This window comes from Grampus griseus (genome assembly GCF_964374135.1).
Source record: "Grampus griseus genome assembly, chromosome: 4".
NCBI lineage: Eukaryota > Metazoa > Chordata > Mammalia > Artiodactyla > Delphinidae > Grampus > Grampus griseus.
Genome location: NC_138997.1, coordinates 80,019,579 through 80,046,500, shown reverse-complemented (window position 1 = coordinate 80,046,500; position 26,922 = coordinate 80,019,579). Strand labels below are relative to the sequence as shown.

The 26,922-nt window shown below is 36.9% G+C and overlaps 1 protein-coding gene across 1 annotated transcript in view; it reads left to right on the top strand.

Annotated features, from left to right (window-relative positions):
* The window catches only part of N4BP2 (NEDD4 binding protein 2), a 56,480-nt gene extending 29,902 nt beyond the window's left edge, over positions 1-26,578 (top strand). Inside the window, exons 11-16 of the mRNA XM_082653653.1 lie at positions 522-640; positions 5,281-5,419; positions 16,955-17,143; positions 18,047-18,215; positions 25,053-25,176; positions 26,365-26,578. Of these exons, the coding sequence (XP_082509779.1) occupies positions 522-640; positions 5,281-5,419; positions 16,955-17,143; positions 18,047-18,215; positions 25,053-25,176; positions 26,365-26,410 (786 nt within the window). The 3' untranslated portion in view covers positions 26,411-26,578. The remainder of the gene's footprint in view (positions 1-521; positions 641-5,280; positions 5,420-16,954; positions 17,144-18,046; positions 18,216-25,052; positions 25,177-26,364) is intronic.
* The last annotated feature ends 344 nt before the right edge of the window (positions 26,579-26,922 follow it).

Here is a 26,922-nt window from a genome sequence, read left to right as displayed (position 1 = left end):
AAGAAGCTAAGAACTGAATTTGTGGCCCACCTTTAGCAATTGTACAGGATTTTGTGGCATGCATTTATATACTAATTTTACTTGCTAGCTTTATCCTATATTCTTACCTTTATTTTCTCTACTCTCTGACTTCATTTATTTATATCCTGTTTATATATATATATATATATATATATATATATATATATATCCTTTTTTGTATAATATGATTGAATGTGTTGGGTGTGTATATGTGAGAGTATATATACACATGCACACGCATATATGTATATGTGTGATTGTGTGTATGTGTGTGTGTGTTAATGAACAGCTTCAAATACTTAGCAAAAAATGGGATATAAATAAATTGTGCAAGAATACTTATATTACTAATTTCAGCCTTTAATCAGTGAAGAAAGTCTGTGACTGCTTTTAAATTATTAGTCTTTTTGCAATAAAATAACCATGCTTTTGGGTCAGCATAACTAGTATTGTAAATTCCATCATAAAGATGGTTTTTGTCTTTTTTTTGTTTGTTTTAGAGAAGGGAGCCGCTTATATTTGAAAAAGATTGTGCCACTAAACTAAAGGAGAAGCAGCTCTTTAAGATATTTCCAGCCATTAACCAAAATTTTCTGGTGGACATTTTCAAGGACCACAAGTGAGTACTAGAAGGATTGTGTGTAGTTTCTGTTGTGATGTCATTGAAAGCATATGTCATGCATTTTAATCTCTTATTTTTATTTTTCTGTTAACAAAAATAATATAGGTATATTATAAACCATTTAAATGCAATAATGTAGAAAGTGAGGAGTTTCTGTCAATTGGTTCATATTCCTCCTTAGTTTTTTCTCATATACATACACTAATGTATGTGCGTACATGTGTACCTATTTGCTTTTGTGTCTATATAAACACAAAAATAGGTTGTGTTTTATGTACTATTTTGTAGTTTTACTGTTATTTATTTTTTCTGTCCATACTTTGTGATCTACTCTTTTCTTTTTAAAGTCTACAGAGTATTCCATAGTATTCTTAAGTGATTTCTTAAAGTACTGTAGTTTATTTAAACATGCTCTGTTTATGGGCTTTTTGACTGTAAGAAAAGTTGGAAACCATGTTGCACTGAGTATCCTTGAACATACATTTTTGTGTGCATGGATGAATGTTATTGTAGGCTAGTTCCTAAAAGTGAAATTGCTGGTCCAGAGTGTGTATATTAAATTTGTTTACAGCTAATGCCAAATTTCCTTTTAAAAGGACTTTCCATATTAGTTATATGCGCTGATAGCATAACCTGCCCTGGATATTAAGAATCTTTAAATTTTTTGCCAGTCTGGTGCGAAAAATATTTCATTGCTGTTTAAATTTTTATTTTCCTTATTACTACTGAGGTTGAGCTTTTTTCCATTAATTTCTTTTTCTATTAATTGCTTACCCTTTGCCTGTCTTCCTTTTGACTGTTTGTATTTCTTTCTAGATCTGTGAGAGCTCTTTATATATCATGTGTAGTTATCTTTGTTAATATAGATTATAGTAATTTTTTCTGATATAGCCATATACATATTTGAATTCATGTTTTGTCAGAAAGTCTTTTCCCTTATTGGTTCTGCGTTTTATCACTTTTTAAGAAAATCTGTCCTACCCCAATATTATGAAAATATTTTCTGCAGTAAATTTTTTTTTTTTTTTTTTTTTTTTGCGTTACGTGGGCCTCTCACTGTTGTGGCCTCTCCCGTTGCGGAGCACAGGCTCAGCAGCCATGGCTCACGGGCCCAGCCGCTCCGCGGCATGTGGGTTCTTCCCGGACTGGGGCACGAACCCGTATCCCCTGCATTGGCAGGCAGACTCTCAACCACTGCGCCACCAGGGAAGCCCTCTGCAGTATTTTTAATAGTTAAATTTAAAAAGTTTATCTAGCATTTTTATGTGTATGGTATGAAGTAGAGTTTAACTTAATTGTTTTCTCCAAATGATTAACTGGATGAATAGGTCACCTTTACCCACTGATATAAAATATAATTACTAATATTTACTACATTCTCAAATATACATTTTCTTTTATAGACTCTTTGATTCCATTGAGCTATTTGGTCCTAAGTTTCCACCATCTTGTTTTAGTTATTGTGGTGTTGTAGTGTGTTTTGATGCTTAGTATGTTAGGAATGCTTCTGGTTTGAGTAATACATACTTTCGATCTTAATGTATTCCTTAAATTCCTATTTTAGCAAGAGTTGTTTTAAATAGATGCCTTTTTAGAATCTTTGGCGAATCCAATATAGATTTTTTTTCTTTAGTTTATTAGTATATTTCATGTTAGTCACAGTAATTTCTGGAATAAAAAAATCTTTCAGGTTTTGTTTTTTTCCTTTAATGTAGTGTCAGAATTGATTTCAGGATTTTTGCAACAGTAGTTAAATGAGATAAGTCTGTGATATTCTGTTCCTGTGTTATCTTTGTCAGATTTTGGTTTTAGGGTTTAATTTGGTGTTTGACTTAATAAAAGAACCTGGCAAGACTGCCATTTTTCTCTGTGCCCTGGAAAGTTTAAATAAATTAGTACCTTGAAGGTTCTGGGGTTGTACCTTTTTAGGGGGAAGGTCTCTTCGCTTTTCTTTAGGGAGAAGGTCTTTTCACTATCTTTTTAGGGGTATTGCTTTATTCAGATTTTTTTTTTTTTTTTTTTTTTTTTTGCGGTACGCGGGCCTCTCACTGTTGTGGCCTCTCCCGTTGCGGAGCACAGGCTCCGGACACGCAGGCTCAGCGGCCATGGCTCACGGACCCAGCTGCTCTGCGGCACGTGGGATCTTCCCAGACTGGGGCACGAACCCGTGTCCCCTGCATCAGCAGGCGGACTCTCAACCACTGCGCCACCAGGGAAGCCCAGATGTTTGCTTTTTTTCCATGAGTCTTTTCTGGTAGTTTGTCTTCTAGAAAATCATCAGGTTTATTATTGTTAAGTTGTATATAATATTCTGTGATAATTAAAAACATTATTTTGTATTTATCATGTCCTTTTTTCCTTTCCTAATTTTTTTTTCTATTTTCTTTGTTATTGCTGTTTATCAGATTGACCCTTTTAAAAAACAGGCTCTTGGTTTATTGATCAAAGTCTGTTTTATTTCTCTAATCATTTATTTTTGGTGATTCTTTTCTATTTTTGATGGTTCCTTTCTCTTTAAATTTGTTATGTTTTCAATTCTTTGGTTAGTTTGTTTCCTTTCAATCTTTAATAACAAATATACTTAAGGGTGTGAATTTTTTTCTGTATAATGTTTTTGATATGTATGTAATGTTTTGATTTTGATATGTAGTATTTTCATTTTTTTTCTAAATAATCTCTAATTCACTTTGACTTTCTAATTTATCCAAGAGTTTTATATTTTCTAAATGGTTTGATAGTTTGGTGGAGGGGGGGGATTACTGTTTGTTTTGTTGTGTTGGGGTATAAGAATGCAGCCTGAAAGAGTCCTGCTTTTTGGAAGTTGAGATTTCCTTTGTGGTTTAATACATGATCAGTTATTATAAATATTGCACAAAGTGCCTTTTTAAAAAAATATTTATTTATTTACTTATTTATTTGGCTTCTTCGTGTCTTAGTTGTGGCATGCGGTATCTTTCATTGCAGCATGCTGACTTCTCTCTAGTTCTGGCCCGCGGGCTGCAGAGCGCGCAGGCTCAGTAGTTGTGGCACATGGGCTTAGTTGCCCTGTGGCCTGTGGCATCTTAGTTCCCAACCAGAGATTGAACCCATGTCCCCTGCATTGGAAGGTGGATTCGCAACCACTGGACCACCAGGAAAGTCCCTGAAAGTGTTTTTGAAAAAGAATATTCTCTGCTGAGTATGCAGAGTTCTAAATATGTCACTTGAATCAAGTTTTTCATGGTATTATTTCAATCCACAATTTTTCTATTTATTTTTGCTACCTAAACAGCTGTTTTCTTAGAGTTGTGTGTTAAAATATCCCAAGGCACTGGGGGTTAGGAGGGTGGTGCTGGCATATGGCAACTCTCTTCTATGGGGACCTAGGGCAAGAAGCCCTGATGTGAAATTACCCAGAGTTGTGGTTCCCCAGGCAAGGTAAGGGGACTGAGTTGAGTCCTTCCTCTCGATGCTCAGAGTGATTGGTCAGTCAGGCCCCTTGGGGCAGGTATTATGGTATTAAATGATTACCTCCATTTGTCTGCCAACAAGTGGATAATTGTCTCAGTTACCAGTAGCTTCAGTTTCACCCCGGGTAAGAAGGGTAGGTTCGTTCAGTTACTGCAGCGTACGCCTGCAGTGTCATCTTCCAGGGCCACGCACTGCTAACAGCGCCTGTGGTGGAGACTGGCTTCCGGCCCTAGGAGTGGGCAAGCCAGGTGATTTTAAGAACTAGTTAGGATGTGGTTAATTTCTGGTAGTTTCTAGCCCCTAGAAACCCCAATTTGTTGAGCATATGTGTGGCGGCAAGATGAGAGGGCTCAAGGAGAATTGGTAGTCCCAAATGGTTCCCCTTCAAGGGTTGTCTTTAATAAATTGATGAATAGCAAAATATCACAGTATTTTAGATAGCTGTCACATTTCAAAAACAGTCCTTTGTGGTTAGCTCTTCATTATCTGGCCATTGGAAAAGATCAGAGGCATAAATAGTCTGAAATAATGAGCAGTATAAACTCATTTATAATTTTCTTTGGAATGAGTTTCTTTGGATACAGGGACATTAGCGTTTCAGATGTTTGTCAATTTTTGTAGAATTTCGTATTCCACATAATATAGTATCACCATGAAAATATGCCTAAATAATGTAGGGGTGAGAGGTAGGGTAGTGTTTTAGTTTTTCCTTTCTATATCCCTGCTTAGAATTTCTTTGACTAGAACGCCATGGTATAAGTAAAATGTAAAATTTGACAGGATAAAAATGTCAGTTTAAGGATTTATTGTCTGTTTTTGATGTTTGAAGGAAACTGAAACCATGTGTGAATCCAACAAGGGACTTAAGTATAGGTGATAAGATGAAAGAAAGATTTGTGGAAAATTTACCTGGAATAAAAGATAAGAAAATGAATTAATTATCAATATGTTACTTTTCGGTATTCATTTAAAAAATTAGTTTTTGAGAGCTTCTAACTTGACACTTTCCCTCTGTTCATTCTTGAGTCTTGAGATACACAATGAGCATTTAATTTTCATGTTAAAACTCAGAAGTGAGCCAATTTTTCATATTCTTCTAAGATTTTGTAAGATTGCTTATGTTAATGTTTCCACATAACTTTTATTTTCATTTATTGACCTCATATTTGTACTTCAACTCTCTACAGCTATTCGTTAGAACACACAGTGCAATTTCTAAATTGTGTTCTTGAAGGAGACCCTGTAAAAACAGTGGTAGCACAAGAGTTTGTTCACCAAAATGAGAATGTCATTTCTCATACTGCACAGAAGTCTAAGGAGAAAAAGGTATAGAGCTACTTAATTTTTTACAGTAATGGTAAATAATTGTGTTTGAAAATATAATTGGTTTGTTAGCTGGTTTAATGATTATTTCTCACCCTTTTTCATAGACTGGAAATTTAACCACCAATAGCATATTTGGTTTAGAATATCTGTTTGCTCAAAATAGTGAATTTATAGCTGATTATATTTTTTTCTTTAAACCCTTTGTGCACAACAAGCATTGGAATTTCTGTAACTTTTTATGTGTAGACTACACAGTAGAGTATGAGGCTTAATTGAATAGCAGTGGGTGTAATATGATGGGTCTTAGGGCATAAATAATGTGGGTGGAAATGTTTAGCCGTTTGAGAAGCTACCAAGTATTTTCCCCAAATGGCTGCGTTCTTTTACATTTCCATCAGCAGTGTATGAGGGTTACAATTTCTCCACATCCTCTCTGACACTTGTTATCATCTGTCTTTTTGATTATAGCCATCCTAGTGGGTGTGAAGTTGTTTTATGGGTACCTGGGATTTGTTTTAATCAGGTATGGTAAGACACCCAGACATGGAAACGTTGTGAAGGATCCCTAGAAACAGGAGGCATGGCCCAAAGCCACATGAGGAAGCACCAGGGTCAAGGAGGCAAAGGAAGTAGGGGGGAAGTGTGGGCAAGAGCCTTTTTTGTGGTGTCTGCAGGAAGGACTGGGCCACGCAGAGTAATAAGCAGGTTTAGGATGGACTAGCTTGAATAATTTCAGCAGGCTCTGGGGCATAGGAACTGTCCCCAGTTTTCTGGTACCTGGCTTCGGTGATCAGGGTATATAGATGGTAGTCAGAGAGTGAGAGCCCCATAAAGAAGGTGGTTGGGGGTATGGGCTCTAGATTGGATGGTTTGCATATATAAAGCGTTCTAGCAAGTGAGTTGTTTCCTATCTCTAGGAATTAGCTAACCCCAAGGTGGTGGGTGCTGTGTCTCTGGGGGTCAGCAAGGCCCCAGATGTCAAAGCATCAGAATACAGGAAATAAAAGACGTGGCTAATACAGAAGTGGTATCTCGTTGTGATTTTGATTTGCATTTCCCTGATTACTGGTGATGTTGAGCATCTTATCATGTGCTTATTGGCCATTTGTATAACTTCTTTGAAGAAATGTCTATTAATATCCATTACCCATTACAATTAAAAAATTCTCTAGTTGTATGAATTTTTATATAGTCTATGTACAAGACCCTTATCAGACATATGACTTGCAGAATTTTTCCTGTTCCAAGGGTTGTCTTTTCACTTTTTTGATGATGTCCTTTGAAGCACAAAAGTTTTAAAAATTGATCACAATTTTTTCTTTTGTTGGATGTACTTTTGTTTTCTTTTCATTTTTTCTTTTTTCTCGCTGTGTGACAGCTTACCCTTCCCCCTCCCCATATCCTCAAGTCCATTCTCTAGTAGGTCTGTGTCTTTATTCCTGTCTTACCCCTAGGTTGTTCATGACATTTTTTTTTCTTAAATTCCATATATATGTGTTAGCATACAGTATTTGTCTTTCTCTTTCTGACTTACTTCACTCTGTATGACAGACTCTAGGTCTATCCACCTCATTACAAATAGCTCAATTTCGTATCTTTTTATGGCTGAGTAATATTCCATTGTATATATGTGCCACATCTTCTTTATCCATTCATCCGACGATGGACACTTAGGTTGTTTCCATCTCCGGGCTATTGTACATAGAGCTGCAATGAACATTTTGGTACATGACTCTTTTTGAATTATGGTTTTCTCAGGGTGTATGCCCAGTAGTGGGATTGCTGGGTCATATGGTAGTTCTATTTGTAGTTTTTTAAGGAACCTCCATACTGTTCTCCACAGTGGCTGTATCAATTTACATTCCCACCAACAGTGCAAGAGGGTTCCCTTTTCTCCACACCCTCTCCAGCATTTATTGTTTCTAGATTTTTTGATGATGGCCATTCTGACTGGTGTGAGATGATATCTCATTGTAGTTTTGATTTGCATTTCTCTAATGATTAATGATGTTGAGCATTCTTTCATGTGTTTGTTGGCAGTCTGTATATCTTCATTGGAGAAATGTCTACTTAGGTCTTCTGCCCATTTTGGATTGGGTTGTTGGTTTTTTTGTTATTGAGCTGCTTATAAATTTTGGCGATTAATCCTTTGTCAGTTGCTTCATTTGCAAATATTTTCTCCCATTCTGAGGGTTGTCTTTTGGTCTTGTTTATGGTTTCCTTTGCTGTGCAAAAGCTTTGAAGTTTCATTAGGTCCCATTTGTTTATTTTTGTTTTCATTTCCATTTCTCTAGGAGGTGGGTCAAAAAGGATCTTGCTGTGATTTATGTCATAGAGTGTTCTGCCTATGTTTTCCTCTAAGAGTTTGATAGTTTCTGGCCTTACATTTAAGTCTTTAATCCATTTGAGCTTATTTTTGTGTATGGTGTTAGGGAGTGGTCTAATCTCATACTTTTACATGTACCTGTCCAGTTTTCCCAGCACCACTTACTGAAGAGGCTGTCCTTTCTCCACTGTACATTCCTGCCTCCTTTATCAAAGATAAGGTGACCGTTTGTGCGTGGGTTTATCTCTGGGCTTTCTATCCTGTTCCATTGATCTATCTTTCTGTTTTTGTGCCAGTACCATACTGTCTTGATTACTGTAGCTTTGTAGTATAGTCTGAAGTCAGGGAGCCTGATTCCTCCAGCTCCGTTTTTCGTTCTCAAGATTGCTTTGGCTATTCGGGGTCTTTTGTGTTTCCATACAAATTGTGAAATTTTTTGTTCTAGTTCTGTGAAAAATGCCAGTGGTAGTTTGATAGGGATTGCATTGAATCTGTAGATTGCTTTGGGTAGTAGAGTCATTTGCACAACGTTGATTCTTCCAATCCAAGAACATGGTATATCTCTCCATCTATTTGTATCATCTTTAATTTCTTTCATCAGTGTCTTATAATTTTCTGCATACAGGTCTTTTGTCTCCTTAGGTAGGTTTATTCCTAGATATTTTATTCTTTCTGTTGCAGTGGTAAATGGGAGTGTTTTCTTGATTTCACTTTCAGATTTTTCATCATTAGTGTATAGGAATGCCAGCAATTTCTGTGCATTAATTTTGTATCCTGCTACTTTACCAAATTCATTGATTAGCTCTAGTAGTTTTCTGGTAGCATCTTTAGGATTCTCTATGTATCTGCAAACAGTGACAGCTTTACTTCTTCTTTTCCAATTTGGATTCCTTTTATTTCCTTTTCTTCTCTGATTGCTGTGGCTAAAACTTCCAAAACTATGTTGAATAAGAGTGGTGAGAGTGGGCAACCTTGTCTTGTTCCTGATCTTAGTGGAAATGCTTTCAGTTTTTCACCGTTGAGGACAATGTTGGCTGTGGGTTTGTCATATATGGCCTTTATTATGTTGAGGTAAGTTCCCTCTATGTCTACTTTCTGGAGGGTTTTTATCATAAATGGGTGTTGAATTTTGTCGAAAGCTTTCTCTGCATCTATTGAGATGATCATATGGTTTTTCTCCTTCAATTTGTTAATATGGTGTATCACATTGATTGATTTGCGTATATTGAAGAATCCTTGCATTCCTGGAATAAACCCCACTTGATCATGATGTATGATCCGTTTAATGTGCTGTTGAATTCTGTTTGCTAGTATTTTGTTGAGGATTTTTGCACCTATGTTCATCAGTGATATTGGCCTGTAGTTTTCTTTCTTTGTGACATCCTTGTCTGGTTTTGGTATCAGGGTGATGGTGGCCTTGTAGAATGAGTTTGGGAGTGTTCCTCCCTCTGCTATATTTTGTAAGAGCTTGAGAAGGATAGGTGTTAGCTCTTCTCTAAATGTTTGATAGAATTCTCCTCTGAAGCCATCTGGTCCTGGGCTTTTGTTTGTTGGAAGATTTTTAATCACAGTTTCAATTTCAGTGCTTGTGATTGGCCTGTTCATATTTTCTATTTCTTCCTAATTCAGTCTTGGCAGGTTGTACATTTCTAAGAATTTGTCCATTTCTTCCAGGTTGTCCATTTTATTGGCATAGAGTTGCTTGTAGTAATCTCTCATGATCTTTTGTATTTCTGCAGTGTCAGTTGTTACTTCTCCTTTTTCATTTCTAATTCTATTGATTTGAGTCTTCTCCCATTTTTTCTTGATGAGTCTGGCTAATGGTTTATCAATTTTGTTTATCTTCTCAAAGAACCAGCTTTTAGTTTTATTGATCTTTGCTATCGTTTCCTTCATTTCTTTTTCGTTTATTTCTGACCTGATTTTTATGATTTCTTTTCTTCTGCTGACTTTGGGGTTTTTTTGTTCTTCTTTCTCTAATTGATTTAGATGCAAGGTTAGGTTGTTTATTCGAGATGTTTCCTGTTTCTTAAGGTAGGATTGTATTGCTATAAACTTCCCTCTTAGAACTGCTTTTGCTGCATCCCATAGATTTTGGGTTGTCGTGTCTCCATTGTCATTTGTTTCTAGGTATTTTTTGATTTCCTCTTTGATTTCTTCAGTGATCACTTCGTTATTAAGTAGTGTATTGTTTAGCCTCCATGTGTTTGTATTTTTTACAGATCTTTTCCTGTAATTGATATCTAGTCTCATAGCATTGTGGTCAGAAAAGATACTTGATACAATTTCAGTTTTCTTAAATTTACCAAGGCTTGATTTGTGACCCAAGATATGATCTATCCTGGAGAATGTTCCATGAGCACTTGAGAAAAATGTGTATTCTGTTGTTTTTGGATAGAATGTCCTATAAATATCGATTAAGTTCATCTTGTTTAATGTATCATTTAAAGCTTGTGTTTCCTTATTTATTTTCATTTGGGATGATCTGTCCATTGGTGAAAGTAGGGTGTTAAAGTCCCCTACTATGAATGTGTTACTGTCGATTTCCCCTTTTATGGCTGTTAGTATTTGCCTTATGTATTGAGGTGCTCCTATGTTGGGTGCATAAATATTTACAATTGTTATATCTTCTTCTTGGATCGATCCCTTGATCATTATGTAGTGTCCTTCTTTGTCTCTTCTAATAGTCTTTATTTTAAAGTCTATTTTGTCTGATATGAGAATAGCTACTCCAGCTTTTTTTTGGTTTCCATTTGCATGAAATATCTTTTTCCATCCCATTACTTTCAGTCTGTATGTGTCTCTAGGTCTGAAGTGGGTCTTTTGTAGACAGCAAATATATGGGTCTTGTTTTTGTATCCATTCAGCCAATCTGTGTCTTTTGGTGGGGGCATTTAATCCATTTACATTTAAGGTAATTATCGATATGTATGTTCCTATTCCCATTTTCTAAATTGTTTTGGGTTCGTTATTGTAGGTCTTTTCCTTTTCTTGTGTTTCTTGCCTAGAGAAGTTCCTTTAGCAGTTTTTGTAAAGCTGGTTTGGTTTTGCTGAACTCTCTCAGCTTTTGCTTGTCTGTAAAGGTTTTAATTTCTCCATCAAATCTGAATGAGATCATTGCTGGGTAGAGTAATCTTGGTTGCAGGTTTTTCTCCTTCACCACTTTAAATATGTCCTGCCAGTCCCTTCTGGCTTGCAGAGTTTCTGCTGAAAGATCAGCTGTTAACCTTATGGGGATTCCCTTGTGTGTTATTTGTTGTTTTTCCCTTGCTGCTTTTAATATGTTTTCTTTGTATTTAATTTTTGACAGTTTGATTAATATGTGTCTTGGCGTGTTTCTCCTTGGATTTATCCTGTATGAGCGTCTCTGTGCTTCCTGGACTTGATTAACTGTTTCCTTTCCCATATTAGGGAAGTTTCCAACTATAATCTCTTCAAATATTTTCTCAGTCCTTTTCTTTTTCTCTTCTTCTTCTGGAACCCCTATAATTCAAATGTTGGTGCGTTTAATGTTGTGCCAGAGGTCTCTGAGACTGTCCTCAGTTCTTTTCATTCTTTTTTCTTTATTCTGCTCTGCAGTAGTTATTTCCACCATTTTATCTTCCAGGTCACTTATCCGTTCTTCTGCCTCAGTTATTCTGCTATTGATCCCATCTAGAGTATTTTTAATTTCATTTATTGTGTTGTTCATTGTTGTTTGTTTCATCTTTAGTTCTTCTAGGTGCTTGTTAAATGTTTCTTGCATTTTGTCTGTTTCCAAGATTTTGGATTATTTTTACTATCATTATTCTGAATTCTTTTTCAGGTAGACTGCCTATTTCCTCTTCATTTGTTAGGTCTGGTGGGTTTTTATCTTGCTCCTTCATCTGCTGTGTGTTTTTTTGTCTTCTCATTTTGCTTATCTTACTGTGTTTGGGGTCTCCCTTTTTCAGACTGCAGGTTCGTAGTTCCCGTTGTTTTTGGTGTCTGTCCCCAGTGGCTAAGGTTGGTTCAGTGGGTTGTGAAGGCTTCCTGGTGGAGGGGACTAGTGCCTGTGTTCTGGTGGATTAGGCTGGATCTTGTCTTTCTGGTGGGGAGGTCCACGTCTGGTGGTGTGTTTTGGGGTGTCTGTGGACTTATTATGATTTTAGGCAGCCTCTCTGCTAATGGGTGGGGTTGTGTTCCTGTCTTGCTAGTTGTTTGGCATAAGATGTCCAGCACTGTAGCTTGCTGGTCGTTGAGTGAAGCTGGGTGCTGGTGTTGAAATGGAGATCTCTGGGAGGTTTTCACCATTTGATATTATGTGTAGCTGGGAGGTCTCTTGTGGACCAGTGTCCTGAAGTTGGCTCTCCCACCTCAGAGGCACAGCACTGACTCCTGGCTGCAGCACCAAGAGCCTTTCATCCACACGGCTCAGAATAAAAGGGAGAAAAAGTAGGAAGAAAGAATTAATAGAAGAAAGAGAGAGAGAGAGAGAGAGAGGGAGGGAGGGAGGGAAGGAGAGAGAGAGAGAAAGAAAGAAGGAAAGAAAGAAAGAAAGGAGGGAGGGAGGGATGAGTGAAGGAAGGAAAAAAGAGAAGATAAAATAAAGTAATAAGATAAAATATAATAAAGTTATTAAAATAAAAAAATAATTATTAAGAGAAAAAAATTAAAACAATAACAACAACAACAAAAAAATGGACGTATAGAACCCTAGGACAAATGGTGGAAGCAAAGCTATATAGACAAAATCTCACACAGAAGCATACACATACTCACAAAAAGAGGAAAAGGGGAAAAAATCATAAATCTTGTTCTCAAAGTCCATCTCCTCAATTTGGGATGATTCGTTGTCTATTCATGTATTCCTCAGATGCAGGGTACATCAAGTTGATTGTGGAGATTTAATCCACTGCTTCTGAGGCTGCTGGGAGAGATTTCCCTTTCTCTTCTTTGTTCTCACAGCTCGCAGGGGCTCAGCTTTGGATTTGGCCCCACCTCTGCGTGTAGGTCGCTGGAGGGCGTCTGTTCTTCGCTCAGACAGGATGGGGTTAAAGGAGCAGCTGATTCGGGGGCTCTGGCTCACTCAGGCCGGGGGGAGGGAGGGGTACGGAGTGCGGGGTGGGTCTGCGGCAGCAGAGGCCAGCATGACGTTGCACGAGCCTGAGGCGTGCCGTGTGTTTTCCTGGGGGAGTTGTCCCTGGATCCTGGGGCCCTGGCAGTAGCGAGCTGCACAGGCTCCCCGGAAGCGGGTGTGTGGATAGTGACCTGTGCTCACACACAGGCTTCTTGGTGGCGGGAGCAGCAGCCTTAGCGTCTCCTGCCCGTCTCTGGGGTCCGCGCTGTTAGCCGCGGCTCGCGCCCATCTCTGGAGCTCCTTTAAGCAACGCTCTTAATCCCCTCTCCTCGCACACCAGGAAACAAAGAGGGAAGAAAAAGTCTCTTGCCTCTTCGGCAGGTCCAAACTTTTCCCCCGGATTCCCTCCCGGTTAGCCGTGGCGCACTAATCCCCTGCAGGCTGTGTTCACGCTGCCAAGCGCAGTCCTCTCCCGGTGCTCTGACCAAAGCCTGGGCCTAAGCTCCCAGCCCCGCCCATTCCGGCGGGTGAGCAGACAAGCCTCTCGGGCTGGTGAGTGCTGCTCGGCACCGATCCTCTGTGCGGGAATCTCACTGCTTTGCCCTCCGTACCCCTGTTGCTGTGCTCTCCTCTGCGGCCCCGAAGCTTTTTCCCTCCACCACCCGCAGTCTCCGCCCGCGAATGGGCTTCCTAGTGTGTGGAAACCTTTCCTCCTTCACAGCTCCCTCCCACTGGTGCAGGTCCCGTCCCTATTCTCCCGTCCCGTCTCTGTTTATTCTTTTTTCCTTTGCCCTACCCAGGTACGTGGGGGGTTTCTTGCCTTTTGGGAGGTCTGAGGTCTTCTGCCAGCATTCAGTAGGTATTCTGTAGGAGTTGTTCCATGTGTAGATGTATTTCTGGTGTATCTGTGGGGAGGAAGGTGGTCTCCGTGTCTTACTCTTCTGCCATCTTGAAACAGGAACCTGTTGGATGTACTTTTGGTGTCATATCTAAGAAACTATTGCCTAATTCACGGTCATGGGGATTTACACCTGAGTTTTCTTCTAAGAGTTTTATAGTTTTAGTGTTTACATTTAGAGCTTTGATCTATTTGGGTTAATTTTTGTATATGGTGTGAGATAGGGGTCCAGGTTCATTCTTTTGCATGTGGATATCCAGTTGTCACAGCACCACTTGTTGCAAAGACTGCTTTTCCCCGTTGAATGTTCTTAGCACCCTAGTTGAAAATGAATTGACTATAAATTTATCACTAGACTCTCAGTTTCATTCCGTTGATCTGTATGTTTCTCATTATGCCAGTACCACAGTCTTGATTACTGTAGCTTTGTAGTAAGTTTTGAAATTAGGAAGTGTGCGTTTTCAACTATTTTCAAGATTATTTTGTCTATTCTGGTCCTCATGCATTTCCATGTGAATTTTAGGATCAGCTTGTCAATTTCTGCAAAGAAGCCAGTTGGAATTTTCATGGGGATTTTGTTGAGCCTGTGGATCAATTTGAGGTGTATTGCGATCTGAACAATATTGTCTTCCAATTCATGAATATAGAGTACCTTTCGATTTATTTAGGTCCTCTTAATTTCATTCAACAGTGTGTTGTAGTTTTTTTTTTTTTTTTTGCGCCACGCGGGCCTCTCACCGTTGTGGCCTCACAGGCTCCGGACGCGCAGGCTTAGCGGCCATGGCCCACGGGCCCAGCCGCTCCGCGGCATGTGGGATCTTCCCGGCCTGGGGCACGAACCCATGTCCCCTGCATCGGCAGGTGGACTCTCAACAACTGTGCCACCAGGGAAGCCCCTGTTGTTGTTTTGAGTATAAGTTTTGCATGCCTTTTAAAAAATTTATTTCTAAGCATTTTATTTTTTTGATGCTATTATAAATGAAATTGATTTCTTAATTTTATTTTTGGATTGTACATTGCAAATACATAGAAATACAATTGATTTTGTATATTAATCTTGTATTCGTTTTAGGCTTTTTTTTTCTTTTTTAAACAGTCCTCAATCATCCTGCTATACTTGCTCATTAATAAGACCACTCAGGGATAGTGGAGCACCACTTGTATGTTGCCTTTTTTCTTTGAATATTTCACCATCACTTAGCTGATACGTAGAACTTAGGTAATTTTGGTTTTCATGTGATCTGTTAGCATGTACACGGAACAGGAACCAAGTGTACTGCTGATGCCTGTGTTCATCATGGATAGGTGCAGTATATTATAAGATTCAGGGAGTGTACAAGATGATGATGAGACCTTCAGTGCCAAACTGGGAATGAAGATTACTTTTTCACCTGATAATAGAGCAAGGCACTCTTGGTCATTATGGCAATACAGGAAGTGATGGGGACAAAGTGTGCTTGCTCAAAGTGGGAGATGGTTAGAAAATGTAGGAATCAGAAAAGGGTTTGTGAGTTGTGTAAATGTTGGCCAGAACGTAAATTTGGGTAAGTTATACTGGAGATTATTCTTAGCCTTTCTCAAAAAAACGTAGGTAGGTGTCACAACACTGATAAAAATCTTTTAAGATTTTGAACAGAATAGAATAGTCTGTCTTTGATATCCCAGGATCCCAAGGGATCAGAGATACTAAAGGGGAGTATCATGATACCAGTAACATTTTGGTTTATCTGCTTTGTTCAAGAAAGTAACATTTATTTAAAACTGTGTTTTATTAATACTACTACTTTTTCCCTTTAGCCTTTGATAAAATTTGCAAGTTTGTTACCATTGGAAATGGTTTTGGTATAATAGTACATCACACTTTCAAGTGACACTAATTACATAAATTCTTAGGCAGCACGTATTTCATTTGGCCCTTGTTAATGAAGTAAACCACATCACTATAAAAGGGATGTAAAAATAAATTTTGGTTTTATTTAAAAAGAGAGTAGCTATTTGATAAAGTGTCTCTCATTATGTACTGTCTGTTTTGGGCCACGCCATGTGGCTTGCGGGATCTTGGTTTCCCCACTAGGGATTGAACCCCGGCCTCTGGCAGTGAAAGTGCCAAGTCCTAACCACTGGACTGCCAGGGAATTCCCTGTTTTTTCTTTTTTAAAAATAAGCAATGAAGGGTCCCTTCCCAGAGAACCAAATGTATTTGCATTTTTTAGTATGAACACCAACACAGAGAGATTTTAAAGCTATGAAATATTTATGTCCATATTGTTAGGCACTATGGGCTTTTCAAAGGTCATAGAAAGTGTTTTTATTATCCTCTCCCTGGAAAATCTTTGATTTTATCAGGGATGCAAGCCATATACTCACAGAATATTTAAACGTTAATATGAAAGAAGCTTGTGAAGCTTGACTACTGAGCGTGACATAAGGATGTAGGTCCTATGAATATTCTTAGGTAAGAGAGAGCCTTGGGTTTGTTGCAGAAAATAAACTGACTGTATATTTACAGATTTTTGACTGTGGTAATGAGTTAGGAATATGGTGATGCATTAATTTTATTCTTTTCTATTTGGTGGAGAGTATTGAGGCATATTTGCATAATAATTATTATTCTCATTAACCTTGTGTTTTAACTTAGAGTTAGTTTAGTTTCTTTAATTCAGGGTCTCATATGGGTAACAACTACTTGATTATATTTCAGAAAACTCAAGAAGTCAACACTACCATAGCGGCTAGTTGGTAGTTAGCTGGTTGAAAACTGCCCATAAACCTCCTTATGATTTTTTACCTACTATAAGGCATGGTTACTCCACATGCCTTTCTGTTTTAACAAGAATATTATTCAATTACTTTATCAATTGGTTTATAAAAAATATTGAAATACGCCATTACTTCCTTCAGTGGTTGGACTGATCCTTTGAATGGGTTTACAAACTAAAATTTGGAAAATATTGCATTTAGATAAATGAGCATCATTCCTTGAATATCTTATATTCTCTCTTTTGGCTTGATTTTTTTTATTTTCATAATTTTAGAGAACTTTTTAACATCTTCTAAGATAAGAATGGTTGAAGAAGGAGTACCCTTATGGCATGAAAAGGTTAACAGTAGTTGCTAAGTGCATGACTTACTAGATAGACAGTAGGGAGAGTCTGTTTTTTAAGAAGAAAGATAAAAATTAGTAGAGCCCAGTTTTCATGTACATTTTTTTGAAGGTAAAATGTGTGCTTTCTACTTTCTTTCGTATTTTACTTATTGTGTAACACCGTACAGGCAAAGAAATTGAAAGAGACTGAAGATATACCAAGCGAACCATCTTTCCAGGATTTTGAGTACCCAGAGTATGATGACTACAGGGCAGAGGCTTTCCTGCACCAGCAGAAGAGGATGGAATGCTATAGCAAGGCAAAGGAAGCTTATCGGATGGGGAAGAAAAATGTTGCCACGTTTTATGCCCAACAAGTAAAGAGGAAAATTATTTTTTCTTTGTCACTTACAACATCTGAATAATCTTGAAGCAGATAATACTCATACTGGGACTGGACTAAGTTATTCTGGGGAATGTACATTGTATAAGTGACAGAAAGTGTCCTAATATGTAAGAAATGTATGGTTCTGAGAATTCTTCCGACAGTCCATATTTTCTTTTAGGTTGGATTCTCTCATTCAGTACTGCTTCTAAACAGATATGAATTTTCTGGAGGAAAGGAAGCAGAATGTTAATATTGGCCATCCCAGGGTGGGATTACAGAGGTCTTGTGCTTTCTATCATGCTTGAATTTTAAGTTGTGTATCACTGTCATAGTCAGAAAAAGAAAGTTACATTAATATCTCTCAGGGAAGTAAAATTTCTACCTGGTCTCATACAGCATGGTATTACAAGAAACCTGATTGATTTACTTTTTGTTTTCTGTGGTTCCATATCACTTACTTTTTTATGATGGAGCAGAAAAAGGTATCAAACCGGTATAACCTTGTGAACAATAATAGCAAACCTTGAGGAATGACTTCAGGGATAACTGCAAGGTTTTAAAGGGTTGAGACTCAGGATTATCAAAAGATAAACCAGTGGATTCCTTCTTGAGATGTGTGTTGTTTATTTAAGTGTCCTTTTCCTATGATTTTTGGATCAGAGAATGTGTTAGAAATGATGATTTAGTAGTTTAAGAACTATGTTATTTGTCCACTGAAATTCACCTAAATTTTGGTGCATTCTTGCATATTAGCCCATTGCATTATTTAAAATTTTACATTTGTTGTTGCCTTTTTTGTTCTTCCTTTTATTTGGGGCACTATTTGTTTCCTCATTGCTTACTAAGTAGCAGATATCAAAAGTGATTACTGATGATATGTTTATAATTAAAGGGTAGTCTTCATGAGCAGAAGATGAAAGAAGCCAATCACCTTGCTGCTGTGGAGATCTTTGAGAAAGTCAATGCCTCCCTGCTGCCACAGAATGTTTTAGACCTCCATGGGCTGCATGTGGATGAGGCTATAGAACATTTGATGACAGTTTTACAGGAGAAAACTGAAGGTAGGACTATAGTCATGACAGATTTTCACAAATTCAAGGAAGTCTGAATGTGCAGGCTGAGGATATCTGTGCCACATTTATAGATGTTTGTATTAGATTCATTCTTCAAGAAAACCTTGGGAAAGAATTCTAACTGCCATGTCCATTAACATTTTTATTTTCCTGTTTCAGTTACGTTTGTATTCCTTTGTTATAATTGTCAAAGGGAGGGCATGATGTAATCTGAGAATCCTCTGGACCATTCAGGAATATAATACATCTTTGTTCAGTAGACATTTATTAAAGCTAATAGATACTTATTAGATGTCAGTTGCTCAACAGATGTTTAATAAAATGCAGAAGTAGGGCTTCCCTGGTGGCGCAGTGGTTGGGAGTCCACCTGCCGATGCAGGGGACACAGGTTCGTGCCCCGGTCCAGGAAGATCCCACATGCCGCGGAGTGGCTGGGCCAGTGAGCCATGGCCGCTGAACCTGCGCGTCCAGAGCCTGTGCTCTGCAACGGGAGAGGCCACAACAGCAAGAGGCCTGCGTACCGCAAAAAAAAAAATAAAAAAAAATAAAAAATGCAGAAGTAAATTAGGTGATAGGATTTTTATAGAATTATCATAAAGGCAGGATTTATGAGTGTTTGCATTTTGGTAGTATGCCCTTCTCCCTTTCTGCTTGTATTTTGTCTTTGCGGGTCAGTAGGAATGCTACTGCCTGCCTCTTACAATCAATATCATGTACTTTATATATGTTAAAGTATCTTGTTGGTTTATCATCTTGTTTCCTTTTCATCACCAGATGGTAGCACTTGGGAAAATTCAATCTGTTGTAGTACCCCAGACTCTAATACTAGGGAGTCATCTCCTCTTAGCACTACTAGGATATTTTTGAATTCTCAACTTGGCTTTCTCTTTGTCTTACATTTTATTGTGGAGACATGGAAGCCATGCCTCAGTTATTACCCTGTGGTTCAATAATACTGCTGTGTCATTGATAGCTGTATTGTTCTGGTTAATTAATTTGTATATATTTTAGAAAGTTTTATACTATATGTTATATAGGTTTATCAGTTCAGCACATATAGGTTTTACAATTCAGTTGTAATTAAATACTTGATTAAATATAATTGATATAAAAACTTTATCATGAAAACCACATTGAAAAAGTTGCGAGTAAAATAACGAACACCTGTGTACCCATGAATGTAAGTAACAAGTGATAACATTTTACTGTATGTGCTTCATATATATATTTTTTGTTGTTGTTGTTCCTCCCTTTGCATTATCCCCAATCCTTTTCTCTTTCTTCTCTCCCCTTCTGATGGAAATCAACATCCTACAGTTTGGTCTGCATCATCCTGGACAGTTTTGAAAATACCTTTACTACGTGTATTGTACATTCATCCATAATTGGTCTATAGTATCCTTTTTGTGAATTTTAAAAAATGAACATACATGGTGTCACACTATATCGTCAGCCAAGCCACTTATTTTATTTTTACCCAATACAGTTTTCAAGATCTACTCATCTCGACGGATTGAGTTTTTTTTAAATTATAACTGCTGTGTAGTATTGTGTGACCTTATCATAATGTATCCATCCCTATATTGATGGACGTTTAATTATAATGTTGCAGTGAGCTTTATTTTGCATATCAACATGTGTCCTCTTATCATTATCCTTTTTCCTAGCTTTTTATATTGAAAAATTAAAAACCTGCAGAGAAGTTGAAAGAATTGTACAATATACATATTGTACAAATTTTGTACAGTATATGAATTGTACATATATCCTTTACCTAGATTGATCAGTCGTCAACATTTGGCCACATTTGTTTATATTATCTCTAGAATTTTTTTCTGCTGAACCATTTGATAATAAGTCTCATTAAACATTGTGGTGCTTTACTTTTGCATACCTCTGCATGTTTATCTCTTGAGGACAAATTCATTCTCCTACATAATCACAATACATTATCACTTTTAAGACATTTAACATTGTTATAATGATGTTGTCTAATATACAGGCCATATTCAGATTTTTCCAGTTATATGGAAATGTCCTATGTAGCTGTGCCATGTTCCACCCCCAATCCAGGATCTAGTCATGCATCATATGTTCCAGTTGATTGTCCCAAACCTGTAGCCTCCTATAATATAGAAGTGTTCCTCAGTCTGTTTTTTGTTTTCCATGTTATTGACACTTTTAAAGACTCCACGCCAGTTGTTTGGTAGATTGCCCTACAATTTTAATTTGTCTAATTGTTTCTTCATGATTAGATTCAGTTTAAAATTTTCTTGGTGAAAATACTGCATAGGAGATGTTAGGTCATCCTTGGGGAACTAATCAAGAGACATATATGGTCAGTTTGCCCCAGTATTGGTGGTGTTAAGTTTGATTTCTTAGCTTAATGTGGGACTCTATCATATCAGATTTCAATTTGTAAATGTACCTTTTCTTTCTTTGTAATCAATTAGTAAATTTTGGTGATTGATACTTTGTGGCTGTGTGAATAACTGTTCTCATTTTGCCTAATGATTTTAGCATCCACAGATGATCCTTGTCTGAATCAATTATTATATTGGTGGTTGCATAATGGTGTTTTAAAAAAATTTTATTTTTTAAAATTTATTTATTTTTGTCTGTGTTGGGTCTTTGTTGTTGCACGTGGGCTTTCTCTAGTTGCGGTGGCTTCTCTTGTTGCAGAGCACTGGCTGTAGGCATGCGGGCTTCAGTAGTTGTGGCTCACGGGCTCTAGAGCGCAGGCTCAGTGCTTGTGGCGCACGGGCTTTGTTGCTCCGCGGCATGTGGGATCTTCCAGGACCAGGGATCAAACCCACGTCCCCTGCATTGGCAGGAGGATTCTTAACCACTGCGCTACCAGGGAAGTTCTCATAATGGTGTTTTATAATTTTGTGTTCCTTCTCTGTTCATTAGCAGACATTCTTTGATAAAGTAGAGGATCCCCCTCCCCCAGTTGTTTTTTAAATAGAATTTTGAAAATCTTGGAGAAAGAACTAGAAAACAACAACAATAAAGATTAGAAAAGAGAAAATTTAAGAGTGGTTTAAATACATTATTTAATCTGGAGAAAAGAAAAGTAGAAGTATTATATGGAAGTATTATAAGGGAATATTTTGTCTATAGAGGACGAGTAAATCATTTACTCAGTAAAATTTGATTATCTTCTATATTCTAGACATCAGGGATAAAGCAGTGAAAAAGACACACAATTCCTGTCTTTATGGAGTTTGCTGTCTAGTAGGATAGATGACAGTGAATAAATAGTTACATAAATGGTTAGCATTGTGATAAAAAGTACAGGTTGCTATGTTTCATTTAGCATAAATTCCCAGATCCCTACATAATTGTTCCTTGGCCTGTCTCTACATTCTCATCTTGTGTTTTGCTTCTTCTCCTTTTCTTTATGTTTATCTACATTATCATTTGTTAACCTCCAGATTAAGTTAGGCTCCCTATTAAAAGCCTCTCATAGTACTCCTCTGTATCACAGTACTTATAAAAAGCTTTTTGTGTAATTGATTATTAAATATCCATCTTTTTGGCCAAGAATTGAGTCAATGATGATTATTGAATCATTATTGTATATTGAGCCTTTCATTCACCACTTTAAAAAACTTTTGAATAAATGACTGAGTAAAGGGTAGGTATTCCTCTCATTTTATAGTAAGGAAACTGATGATATAAACAGTTTAATAAAGTGGAAAATAATAAGTGTCAGTAAGGATATAGAGAATTGGAACCCTCATATATTGCTGGTGGGAATGTTAAATGGTACAACCACTGTGGAAAAGGTTGACATTCCTTGAAAGGTTAAACACAGAGCTACCATATAACCCAGCAGTTCTGCTCCTAGGTTTGTACACAAGATAATTGAAAACACAATTCATCCACACAAAAGCTGGTACATGAATGTTCATAATAGCCAAAAGGTGGAAACAACGCAAATCTATCAACTGGTGAATGGAAAAAATGTGGTATATCCATACAATGGAATATAATTCAGCCATAAAAAGGAATGAAATGCTGATACGTGCTACAACATGGATGAACCTTGTAAACATTATGCAGTGTGAAAGAAGCCAGATACAAAGGGCCACATATTACACGATTTCCATTTATTGTACATGAAATGTCTAGAATGGGCAGATCAGTAGAAACGGAAAGTACATTAATGTTTGCTGGGACTGGAAAGGGGGGATGGAGATTGACTGCTAACAGGAACAGAATTTCTTTTTGAGATGATGGAATGTTCTGGAATTAGATCATGTTGATGGTTACACAACATTGTAATAATGTACTAAAAACTACTGAATTGTACATTTTAAAATTATGAATTTTATGTTAGGTGAATTTTATCTCAATAGAAAAAATTATGAGAATAAAAGTGTTAAATAATTTGTGTAAGGTGATACTGGATCAGACTCAAGATACAAACCCTTTTTGGAAGCCAAAGCCCATCTTGTGCGTGCTACTTGTGGTAGCCTGTAGTTACTGACATCACCAGCAGGTGGTAGTATTGTTGAATAGAAATGTGTCCAGGTGAAAAATCTGTGGCTCTGCCCCACATTGCTATTAGTCATGAAAGATGATTGTCAAAATTGGGGATGAATTAAAAAACAAAAAAGATATCTGAACCTTTTGTGTCTTCTTATTGAAATATACACCACTACTACTCATGAAGCTTCTTTTGCCCCCAAATAACCAGAAGCAGGTAGAGCCTTTAGATCTGACTACTGCTTTATACAGATTTATAGGGAACAGAGGAACATGTTAGATGGCACCATGGGGATACAGTCAGCAAAATCCAGACTGTAAATATCTAGGATAAATGATCTAATTTTTTCAACAAATTGTAAAAAAAAAAAGATAAAAGAAAGCACACACACACACACACACACACACACACACACACACACACACGGGAAGGAGAACCTTTAGATTAAAAATTAAGAAATATATCAACCAAATACAATGTGTGGAGACTTGTTTCAACCCTGATTCAAACAAGTCACAGTAAAAACATTTTTTTTGAGACTACTGGGGGACATTTTTAGCCATTTTTAGAAACATATTAAGGAACTATTTTTACTTTGTACCATATGATGGTGACATTGTGGTTATGTTTTTTTTAAAGGGTCCTTATCTTTTTGAATACATACTGAAATATTTACAGTTGAAATGATAAGAAATCTGAGATATGCTTAAAAATCAGTTAAAAAAGGTGGTAAGCAGGATTAACCTGAAATTTGGGAACCCAAGCATATTATATTAATTCATTCAATAAACATCCTCTGACACCCTACTTTGAGGCATGTGAGAACATTTTCAGAGCAGTAAGTAAACTATTGAAAGGTGAAATGCTGTAAATGACTGACTTAACTGATGAGAGGAGCGGTAGTGAAGGAGTGATGAGAGCTGAATTATGGTTAGTTGAGATATATTTTTTTTAAGTAAGCATTTATTTGTAATATCACATACATAAAGAACAATGCACAAATAATTATTGTATAGCATAAAAACTTTTTACAAAGTGAATACCCATGTATAGCCATCACCCAGAGAGAGTTGAATTTTGAACAAAATGTTGCTTGAAGTTATGGAGGTGGATCTTAAGCAAAGAAAGAATTATAAATGCAGGACCAACATATCCACTAAAATTCTAGTCTAAATATTGCCCTGGAGATATGAGACTCGAAAAACAATCTGTTTGTGGATCTGATGGAGTCTTAGGGCAACTTACTGAGCAGAATATGGAATGTTTATGTGTATATGTATTTTATGCTAAAGGTCAAAACTTGTGCTTTTTTTTTTTTTTTTTTTTTTTTTTTTTTGCGGTACGCGGGCCTCTCACTGTTGTGGCCTCTCCCGTTGCGGAGCACAGGCTCCGGACGCGCAGGCTCAGCGGCCATGGCTCACGGGCCCAGCCACTCCACGGCATGTGGGATCTTCCCGGACCGGGGCACGAACCCGTGTCCCCTGCATCGGGGAAGCCCAAAACTTGTGCTATTTATAACTGAGGAACAAGTATCTATTGAATTATTAAATCAACTCCTATTATTAACAAGTTTTTTTTGTTATTTTATTGTAGCTGTTACTGACTTTCAGGATTTATATACTTGATTTTCACAAGGTCATTTCCAAAGCAGAAGCTGTGGTCTAAGAGTCTCAGGTTCATTCGATATTTTAAAATCATCTGTTTGGAAGAGTTTCTTAAGTTAATAATTGATTATCTTTAGCGGTAAGACTGCAGTCCATGCTATAAATAGTGGATTTGCTAATGGCTCTTCCTGAGGATGATATTCTATAAAGCAGTTGCCTTATACCCCATTTTATTGTTAAGGAAATAGGCACAGATAGGCTAAGTAATTGTCCATGGTCCTATCACACAGTCATTTAGTGGCAGAGCTGCTAATCAGACCAAAGCTGGGTGGCTTCAGAGTAATAGAGTTGTTGTAAAGATTCTTAGTTAATAAATATAAGTCACTTAAAGCAATGCCTGACTCCATGTGTGTAATAATTGTTAAGTATCATTAATATTATTGTTGTTATCATTATTTCAGAGAGAAATTCTGATAACACATGGAAATCTCTCTCCCCACAGGAGAAGTCCCACTTAAGTCTTTAGGTGGATGAGTTGCTAGGAAGCTTCCATACTTAAAGTGTAGGTGAAACAGTACATTTAAAAACATTAATTTGGGGATTTTTGAAGTGATAAATCTCTAAATCCTCATGAAAATTATTTCATACGTGTTTGAGTAAAGGTTTGTTTTCTGTTGAGAATGTAAGATAGATCAATTTTAACGGTTCCAATTCCTGTTGTAACAGAATTTAAGCAGAATGGTGGTAAGCCCTATCTTTCTGTGATTACGGGGAGAGGAAACCACAGCCAGGGAGGAGTTGCTCGCATCAAACCAGCTGTCATTAAATACCTCACAAGCCATAGCTTCAGGTGAGTATAGATTTCTGTTATCGATAATGGCAGTTGCCCATATGCAGATGGTAAACACTAATAGTTTGCTCAGAACAATTTGTTAAAATAGTTAACTAAATTTAACCATCTGATTCTAGCCATAAATTCATGACTAGATTATGATATATAACATTCCTTTCTAGATTTATGATGTCCACTAAACCAGAAATGAAAGAAAAATGTTTGTTATTGAAGTAATCATTTGACAAAACTATTTCTATCATAAATTAAAAATCTAAAAGAAACTAAGTATATTTGTGTTTTTTTGATAATGTATCATTCAGGGTAGTTAGATTATACATATCATAGTTTAATGTTGCTGTTTAATTAATTCCTTTGAAAAGAAATAACATGTCTGTGGATTTTGGAAGGAGTTGGAGCTTCTGCTAAAATGTGGTTATAATTTGGATGTATTTAAACATTAGTGGAAATGTCCAGTCAGTTACGAATTTACACATCTTCATAAATTAAGTGCCATTATTGATCTTAGCTGACAAACATGAAATGTCCTTTTTCATTAAGTGGTTATGAGGAATCTAAGTACCCTCCTTCCCTTACTTCCAGTTTCAATGAATGTAGCATATTTTGTTTATGTCACGTGATAAAATGTTGGCTATATTATAGAAAATGGTAGTGTTAATTCTGAGCATGAAAATAGATGACATTTTAGAGTTACTTTTACAAAAGGAGTAGTTAGACCACAACATTATCATGTTGGGATTGATGATCTGTTTTAGAGACTTGTGTTTCTTTAAATTTCACAGTGAGGGAGTTGAAAGCATTTCATGGCCTGATGAATCAGACTTACCTATTAGAGATTTCTTGGTACTGTTACAATGCATAGAAATAATGTAATGCAGACATCGTCTTCTCCTTCATGCAGCGTGCTGTTGTTCATGAGGGTCAAATTCAGGCTTGAGAATTTTAAAAAATCTTAAATTGTAATACTTAATTAGGAATAACCCCCAGCCTTAGTCATGTATTTATTTTGACAATAGATTAAAAGGAACATAAGCATAGATATTAGTGCTGGATTTAACTTAAAGGAGAGTGTTTTGATAGTTAATATTATGTTTACCATAGGCACTTGAATTGATTACAAGATTATGTTTCTTAATCAGTTTGAAATTCTTATCTTTAAAATAACTCTTTTTTTCATTTCTGCAGGTTCTCTGAAATTAAACCAGGGTGCTTGAAAGTCATGCTAAAGTAAAATAAATGTCCTTGACTTAAAAGTGTGAAGGTTTGTAGGTTAAAATTAGTTTTATTTGCAGTAATTTAGTCAACTGTACTGTAAATGTGTGTTTTATTAGAAGTAATGTCCAGTTATAAAACAGAAAAACACTATGTTTTTCAAAATTCAAGAGAAGTTTAATTTTTTACTGAATCACATGCCAAATATGTAGTCTATTAAAAGTATTAAAGAGAATTTTTACTGATTACAAAATATCTAAGAAAATTATCAGCTGCAGTTTTAAAGATTGAAATGCTCTGATTCTTTCTCAGACAGAAAATGTAACCTTTATATTAATTGTTGTTTGACGTTTAGTAAAGTCTTAAAGGTTTCTATGAGAAGTATTTAAAGTGCTTTGAGACCTGGTTCATAATACAAGCCCTTCAAAAGCTTGTATTTAAAAAAGAAGTACTGGGCTTCCTTGGTGGCGCAGTGGTTGAGAATCTGCCTGCCAGTGTGGGGGACACAGGTTTGAGCCCTGGTCTGGGAGG